An 8,634-nucleotide genomic window follows, 5' to 3' on the forward strand; every position below is an offset into this window, starting at 1 on the left:
CCATTTCTCCTTGATGTGTAGGGCTGTCTGGATCCAGGGTGACATTCCCATGAGTGGATGAAGCCATTTCTCCTTGATGTGTAGGGCTGTCTGGAGTTGGGGTGACATTCCCATGAGTGGATGAGGCCATTTCTCCTTGATGGGTAGGGCTGTCTGGATCCAGGGTGACATTTCTATTAGTGGATGAGTCCATTTCTCCGTGGTGTGTAGGGCTGTCTGGAGTTGGGGTGACATTCCCATGAGTGGATGAAGCCACTTCTCCTTGATGTGTAGGGCTGTCTGGAGTTGGGGTGACATTCCCGTGAGTGGATGAGGCCATTTCTCCTTGATGAGTAGGGCTGTCTGGATCCAGGGTGACATTTCCATGAGTGGATGAGTCCATTTCTCCTTGGTGTGTAGGGCTGTCTGGATCCAAGGTGACATTTCCATGAGTGGATGAAGCCATTTCTCCTTGATGTGTAGGGCTGTCTGGATCCAGGGTGACATTCCCATGAGTGGGTGAGACCATTTCCCCATGATGTGTAGGTCTGGCTGGAGTTGGGGTGATGGTCTTATGAATGGCTGAGGTTGATACAGTTTTAATTCTGTTTTTTGTTACAGTTGGTGTCTTTCTTGTGGGCATACGACAAGTTGTCTTTCCCCTGGGTTTTGTTGTTGAATGATTTGCATCAGAGGATTCTTTATGCGTATTGGAAGTGTCAGTGGAGCGTTCATTTCGAATAAATGGGTCTTTTCTTTGACTGGTGGAGTTTTGGTCAGAAGTGGAAGGAACTTCAAGATGAATAGTAGTATTTTGGGGGCTATCTGTAGGTTTGTGAATTGTCTTGGAATGACGTGTGGAGTTGCAATGGCGTTTTGGCTTTTGAGTTTCTGTAGATTTAGGGAGGCCTGGAGGACTGTGTCCCGAACGAAGAGCAACATGGTCAGAGGCAGAACTGTGACTGAGGCTTGGCATGGGAGTGGGGACTAAATGAGCAGATGTTGAGGATTCACCAGGTTTCTGAAGTTCCTGAATTGTGGCAGCTCCTGTGCAGGGAGAAAGGAAAATAAGACGCTTCCTCCTGTCCCCCTCCTTCCCTGCCCATCTTCATCACAAGGGAACCCTTTTTGACTGCATGTACATCCCCCATGTACATCAGCCTCCTCAGAAAACTCTGATGTCAAATCCCCATTCTTACCCCATGGCTCAGCTTTGCTCAGACTGTGCCTTCAGTAAGCATGCACCTCAGCCCTCCCCACCTCTCAACTTCAATCTTTGTAGCTAGGGGGAACATTTCCTGATCCTCCCAAGTAAGACCTAGCTTCATTTCATGCTTAGAAGAATTATTTGTTAGTTGCTCTTTCCTATGATCTTCTACTTGACATTATACTTTTGTATAGTGTCCTCCTCTAACCCCTCCCCTACAGGCACCCTGTAAGATGTAGTGAGCAGATATTGACTGGCATTTAATGCTACAAGTTCTCCTTTGGGGGTTAAATACTTATGGAATGGAGTTCCCGCCCATGGCAGCACTGAGATGAAAGGGAGACAGTCAGAATCTCCATCTTTCTCTAACACGCCAGATCCATGTCAAAAGTAACATGAGAGAATGAGGTAGGACCTCTGGCAGAGCTTCCCATGGGCGTCAGTAAGGAGACTCAGGTGAGAGTGGGAGAAGGATCAGAAGAGGAGGGGAGGAAGGGAAGCTTGGTCTGGATGCAGGATGTAGATGAGATGACTCGACCTTTATTGTTCCCCTACTCAGCCCCCTGCTTCATGTCACTCAAACTGGGATAGATGTTTGTGGCCCTCTTGGGAAAAAAAAAAAAAGGCATCTTTGGGGGGGTCCTGAGTTCAAGAGGCAGCTAGATTCTGGGAGGGCATGACCATGTTTAAGGACAGGGTGTGAGGGAAAACACCCCTATCGGGAGCAGATATGGGACGGAAACGAGCAATGGGGACAGAAGAGATGGCTCTGATATCTTCCAGGAGAGTGAAAGTCTGAGGTCGACACAGAGTGAGAGAGATAGGGTAGTTACATAGCTCAGCTCTCCAGCCTCTGTTAGCTCAGGGTGGCAACCAGAAACTGGACTCAATCCCATTGCAGGAAATCACGACCCACCCACCTCCACGCTGACCAGGATAGCTGGGGACTGGGGAGCTCAGTCCCAGTGAGCAGTGTGGGTAGGATGAGGAGGCAGTGCAGGCAAGAGAGAAGCCCACGTTCCTGAGGGAGTCGAGGTTGGGAATAGCACGCAGCCCGAACTGCCAGACCCTGGCGTGGCAGCCCCAGTTCTGTTCTCCATCCTCGGCAGCGACACCAGCACCTGTTACCCTAAGCCCAAACCTTCTCCAGACCAGGCTCACTGGTTGCATCATGCACGTTATCTTTCTGGATTCTCTTCCATACTGGTCCCACAAGCAACCTGTGGGACCTCCCTATTTTGCAGCCCATAATCTCGAGTGTCACAGAGGAAGAGTTACTTGCACACAGACCCACTGCCTAACAGCCAAACTTTCTCGAGGTTGAGAACTACCTATTTTTCTCCTTTTTTATAGATAATGAAACAAGAGTCAGAGGGGTTAAGTCATTTCCCCAAGGGTGCTCAGCAAGTATTGAACATGCATTCTGGATGCCCAGCCTAGGCTTTTAGGGGTTAAGATCACATGGATGAGCCCAGTGTCTTGGAGATGGATGAACATGGACACCCCCTCACTATGGATCCCTGAGAAAGTGTTCATTCATTTGTGTGCTTAACCTTCATCACCTGTGAGGCAAGTATACGATCTTACTATCTTACAGGTGAAGAAAGGAGCAAAGAAGTTAAGTCATTGCAAAATCAGACTTCACTATATCCCAGATGTTTTTAAACATAAGAGATGAAAAAGCATCTACTGAGTGAGTGATTGAGCAACAGAGCAAAGTGGCAAATTCCACCGGCCTGACAGAACCCAGGCTTTGGCCTGAGCCAGCTGTGTTCTTGCTCAAGGCAAGGAGCTGGAAGTCCTCCGCTGTCAATAATGAAACTACAAATAATGCGCCCTGCTGCGCGTGAGGATTAAAGGAATTATGGAGCATAAAGGGCTCTAAGACATAGGAGATTCTTGGAAGATTTTGTGGAATCGGAATTGTAGTCTTGGAAATAATCCCACTGTGCCCTGTTCTTCTAGATGTTAGGGGAACCTGAGCCCTCTGCCCTGCCCAAACCTGCTGTAGGGGTTGGGATGTCCCCAACCTCACCAGGCCATGCACCTCAGTGCCTACCTGTCCTGCCTTGCCTCCTCAAAGGAAAGCCCTTCCTCCCCCGGCACCCCAGGCCACCTTTATCTGCTATGTTTTATCAACCTAGCACCCATCACTTTTCAATATACAATAAAATACAGTTTAATTCCATGATGGCAGTGATTTGTATTTGTTTTATTTATTGCTACATCTTCAGCCTACAATGACTGGCCTGTAAGAAACACATCATAAATTTTTACTGGGTGGGTGAATGAAGGGCTATTTTAAGACTGATAAAAACTCTTAGGAAGGCTTGCCAACAGCCTTCTAGCATGCTTGTTAAGTGAAAGCAAACAGACAGTGCGGTCCCCAGTGTGGAAGGTCACAAAGAAACTTCTGTTATATCACATGTAGTTGAACCCCTGAAACAAAAAGATAGTGAAAGAAGGCCTCTTGCCCATCAGTTCTGCAATATGCATCGTTGGATTACAGGACACTGCACAGTCAATTACACTCTACATCTTAGAATTCCTGATCCAGAGGCCCTCCCTGGTGGCACAGTGGGTTAAAGCACAGCATTATGACCGCAGCCACCGCAGCACGAATTCAATCCCCAGCCAGGGAGATGACCCACACAGTGTGGCAGTCTTCTCTGAACCGCCCACCGCTCCCCTCAGCAATGTGTTTCAGTCAATCTGCCTATTCTGCTCCCCACTCTGTCTCTGGTGATTCCTCTCACCTCCCGCACCTCTGGCCTATACCCCAGTTCTAAAAAAAAAAATTCCTGATCCACTCTACATAGTTGTGAAACAATCAGTTCTAAGATCTAGAGTTGAAGTCATGGATCCCGAGTGCAGCACAGGCATGTCCGTTGACTGACGCCCCAAGACAGGTGACCGTCCCCTCTTCTCAGTAGGTCTACCATTGGTGGCAAACTTAATTCCCTAGCAAGTTTTCACCATGAGATATTCATTTCACTGACTAAAACTGGCCTGCAAAGAATTGTTTTGTTCGAAGATGCCTCGGCAGAGAGGAAAATCTGGCCTTAGCACAAGACATGGGAGGTTGATGCTCAGCTCAGATAAGAGAGTGAAAACACTCCCACGATATCGAAGCTATGTACAGTTCCAAAGGTCTCTTTAATCTACTTTATTTACTTGTTTGAAAAGAAGGTGGACCTCCTGCTACGTGACCGTGCCGTGGCCGTGGCGGGGGGGGGGTCTGTCAGTGCACCTGTGCCCAGAGGAGCCTCCTGATGTTTCTTGGTGTCTTGGCCCTCCAAATGGCTTTTGAGGGTTTTGAAGTAAGTGGACAAGTGCTCTTTCAAATGTCTCATAAACTCAACATGTGACCTAAAATACCATCAAGACTAAAAAGAAGTTCACTCACATGGTGGCCTGCGTAGCTAGGGAGTGTTAGGAGAGTTTCTTTGTTTTCTCATTTCTTCTGTCTTGCCATCTCTATAATGAGCATATACTACTTTGTCATAGAAACTGCTAAATCAAATAACAGTTACAAACAACAGTAGGAAACTAACTCTTTACGTGCTCCCCAGGGACCAGGCCCTGTCTGCGTCCCTCATAGGTGGCTAAATCAGGTGCAGCTCCCGTGGCTGATGGATGCGCTCTTGGAGGGTCTAGGGTCTAATTTTCCAAATCTCGGCATGGACAGCTCCCATGAGAGGGCCTCCCAGATGACAAGGGGCCTAAACCCTTTCTCCCCCGCAACTTCCCACCCTGGCTTCACTCTGATGCTCACGGTTGTCCGCAGCCCGACCCCACTCCAGCCTCCAGCCCTCCCCATCTGGGACCTGTTCCCTCTTGTCTGCAGGATCCAAGTGCCCAGCTCCTCAGGCCCTCCCATTCCCCCTCCTACCCTGCCCAGCCAGGCTCTAGCATAGTCATCTCCCAGTCCCCAGCCACAGCACCCAGGGTCCTGTCCCAGGAGCCTGTATCTGTCCTGTGCCCAAGAGCCAATTCTAAGATCTCCCTCCAAAGTGACGTGTGAGGAGCTGCAGCATGACTCATCCCTTGTCCCCTACACCTTCCCCTTCCTGGGGGGCAGCAGGTAGGGAAGAGGGTGCCACAGAGGGGTATGGAGCAGCACACAGAGCAATCAGCCCAGGAGGGGGCTGAGACAGTGAGATGGGGGGTGGGCCTCTGAGGGCGTCTCTGTCTCAGACCCTTGAGGTGGGGGGCAGGAGCATCACATCAGATCAGACTGCAGGAGCCCCTGAGAACCAGCAGAGGCAAGCTGAAGGCTCCTGAGCCTTGTCCCTGCACCTGCCAGCCACTGGTGTCTCTCCCCACGTCCCCTCGGGCCCCAGCAAGAGCCTGTGCTGGGGAGGAGACAGGCTAACACCCTCACTCAGACAGCACTGGCAGGAGCTGCTGCTGCCCGCTGGCCAGCCAGCCGCTGTCCCAAGGCTTTCCGTCTGCACCAGCAGCGCCCTTGTCTCGCTGGCCCACCCCACTGCGGCTCTGGGTCTGTGCCCACATATCTTCTCCAAGGCTCCAGCCCCCCGTTTGGCATCACTGCTCCCGGGGCTATCACAGGACTGCTGCTAGCCAAGGATTAATTTGACCTTTTCACTTCATCTTGTGGGATCGGTTTTGTTCATCAAGTGTTTCCATGCCCATGTACTCACTGAAACCCTGGGACGTTCCCACATGTAAAATGGGGCAAAATGGCACCGCCTTATCTACTTACCATGAAGATTAAAGACGTCAATGTGGACGAAGTGCCTAGAAGAACGCTTGGCATGTGGTATAAGTTTGGCAAGCGTCAAATCCTTGGCCTGGCCAGGGAGCACCTTTCGGTTTTAAAGATGCCGGCAAGGGCCTCCCTGGTGGTGCAAAGGGTTAAGTTGCACCACTGTGAAGCTATGGGCAGCCACTGCAGCATGAGTTCCATCCCAGGCCAGGGAGCTGACCCACATGGCCCAGCAGACCTCTCCTGACCTGTCTGCTACCCCCCCTCAGCAGTGTGTTTCAGTCAATCTGCCTGTTCTGCTCCCCACTCTGTTTCTGGTGAATCTTCTGGCCTGTACTCCAGTTCTGTATGTATAAATAAATATATTTTTTTTTAATTTTTAAGATTTATTTATTTATTCATATAGAGCTGGGGTACAGGCCAGAGATGCGGAGGGTGAGAGGCTTCACCAGAGACAGAGTGGGGAGCAGAACAGGCAGATCTACGAAGTACACTGCTGAGGGGAGCAGCGGGCGGGTCAGGAGAGGTCTGCCATGCCATGTGGTCACCTCCGGGGCAGGCGGGGATCGAACTCATATGGAAGTGGCTTTAGATTCTCAGTGCTGTGCTTTAACCTGCTGCGCCACCAGGGAGGGCCCTAAATAAATATTTTTTTAAAAATAGAAACAAAGACTCCCACAAGTCCAGACTGATTAAAATTGGCCAGTGTCAGGACCAGAACCCAGGGCAGCAGAGAGCCGGGGAGCTCACCACCCTCCCCTAGGGCAGCAGGCCGTGTGGTGGGCCAAATCCCTGCTTCCACCCTCTTGCACCATGGCCAGGCCCCCTTGCCATTTTGAGGCTCGTTCTCTGCTCTATGAAATGAGGTATTACAGACACCTCGGGAGATCAGAGGAGCTGAAATAAGATGAACCTGTGAGTTCTTTGCACATCACAGTTACTCAGCAAATCAGCCCCAGATTGCCTGTCAATTGGTCCTTATGTCCACTAGATGATCACCCACTTGTTGGGGGCAGCCTGTGGGCTGACCTGAAGGAGAGCATCGGCGGGGTTTTGGCTCCCACATGGCCTTGGGCCAGTCAGCTTGAGCGCTGAGTTCCTAACTGTGCCGCTGCCGCAGGCCGCCCCTGTCCATTCCTGCAGCCGGTCACTCAACCCTCTAGATGCTGAGAGGCAACCCTGTCCATCTTCTGATCTCCCGCGTAGTGGAGACCCCTCCACTGCCGAGGCACCTTACCTGCCTCCCAGGGAGCCAGAAGGAAGAGGAGGCAGCACTGGAGGCCGAAGGTAGAGCAGATGCTGTGGGCTGGCTGGGCCATGACTGAGCTGGACGGTTGCTTGGAGCCATAGGCTGGGGTCCACTTACTTTATATAGTGCCAGCTTTGACGTCATGGGGCTGGGGCCCCTCGGGACTAAACCTTAAGCAAATGGAGCCACCCCACCCCACAGAGGTGCCCTGATAACAGGAGACTGGGCGACCGAGGCCACTGTGCTGTGTCACATGCCAAGCCCTGAGGGCCTGCCCACAGGGAGGCATGGGGGCAGGGAAGAGCACCAGAGGGGACAGGCGCCTGACCCAGCCCAGCCAGGGAGAGAGGGCTGGAAGGGCGGCCTGGCCTCTGGGGTTCTGGGGACTTGGGGAGCAGATGGCTGGGCTCTGGAAGCGCTGTGCTTTGGGCTGAGAGCAGGAGGGAATGACTGGAAGCCCAGGCCCAGGGTAGAGATTCAAATTCCGGTTCTTCTCCAATTTCACACCCACCTCCACCTCTCCTGTCCACCCCGCTCTCCACGCCTCTTGCTCACACACGCCACTCCTTTGCCCGGGTGGAGCTGCCCAAGAGTACCAGGTGAAAGAGCAGCAGGAGGAAGCCTGGCGTGCCCACGGCGCAGGGACAGCTGCCTCCAGGTGTGCAGAGATGACACAAGATGGAAACAGTGACAGAGAAAAGACACAAGACAGCTACAGAGCCGCAGGAGATGCCAGCCATGCCTGCTGGGAGGCAGCAGGTCCAGGCCGGCCGCAGTGGGGTGAGGCTGAGATCTGCTGTCGAGGTGCAGGAGCTGCACAGGGCTCTGCCCCGGTCGCCCCCCAGCTCGCCCAGGGACGTCTCTCCTTCTGAGCCCCCCGCTTACAGAGAAGCACAGACAGCTCGTGTCTAGCTTCTCCCAAAGACTCCTTGCCTGAGTCATCAGGCCCAGGGGTCACCACTACACAGGTGATCAGAACACAGGCAGGGCTGCTTCTCAGCATCTAGAGGGTTGAGTGACCGGCTGCAGGAATGGACAGCAGAGGACTACGCGGTGGGCAAGGACGGCCTGGGGCAGCGGCACAGTTAGGGGACTCAGCGCTCAAGCTGACTGGCCCAAGGCCATGTGGGAGCCGAACCCCGCCGATGCTCTCCTTCAGGTCAGCCCACAGGCTGCCCCCAACAAGCGGATGGTCGTCAGGTGGACAAAGGACCCGAGGACTGAGGCAAGCTTTAGCTCAGAGACTGTCAACATTCTCACCCTGGGCTCCTGAGTGATGGTGCCTGGGGCTGGAGTAGGGGGGCGGTTCAGACTCTTTGGGGGTCCCAAGGAGAAAGAAAGCTATGGGCCCTGGCTTCTCAGTCACCACCACTATCGCTCACTTGATTTGTTCGCTGTGGTCATGGCGAGAGGGCCCTGCAGAGAGGCCTTGATTGCTGCTGCATCTCCAATGGCTGGGGCAGACCATCA

General features: G+C 52.6%; 1 protein-coding gene across 1 annotated transcript in view; it reads right to left on the reverse strand.

Annotated features, from left to right (window-relative positions):
* Positions 1–7,234, reverse strand: part of LOC105854577 (diffuse panbronchiolitis critical region protein 1-like) — a 7,557-nt gene extending 323 nt beyond the window's left edge. The window contains exons 1-2 of the mRNA XM_012734587.1: positions 7,153–7,234; positions 668–1,026 (exon numbers count right to left, since the gene is read on the reverse strand). Coding sequence (XP_012590041.1) covers positions 668–1,026; positions 7,153–7,234 — 441 coding nt within the window. The remainder of the gene's footprint in view (positions 1–667; positions 1,027–7,152) is intronic.
* Positions 7,235–8,634: the final 1,400 nt, after the last annotated feature.

This window comes from Condylura cristata, unplaced genomic scaffold (genome assembly GCF_000260355.1).
Source record: "Condylura cristata isolate star-nosed mole 26May11 unplaced genomic scaffold, ConCri1.0 scaffold00061, whole genome shotgun sequence".
In the NCBI taxonomy this organism is placed as follows: Eukaryota; Metazoa; Chordata; class Mammalia; order Eulipotyphla; family Talpidae; genus Condylura; species Condylura cristata.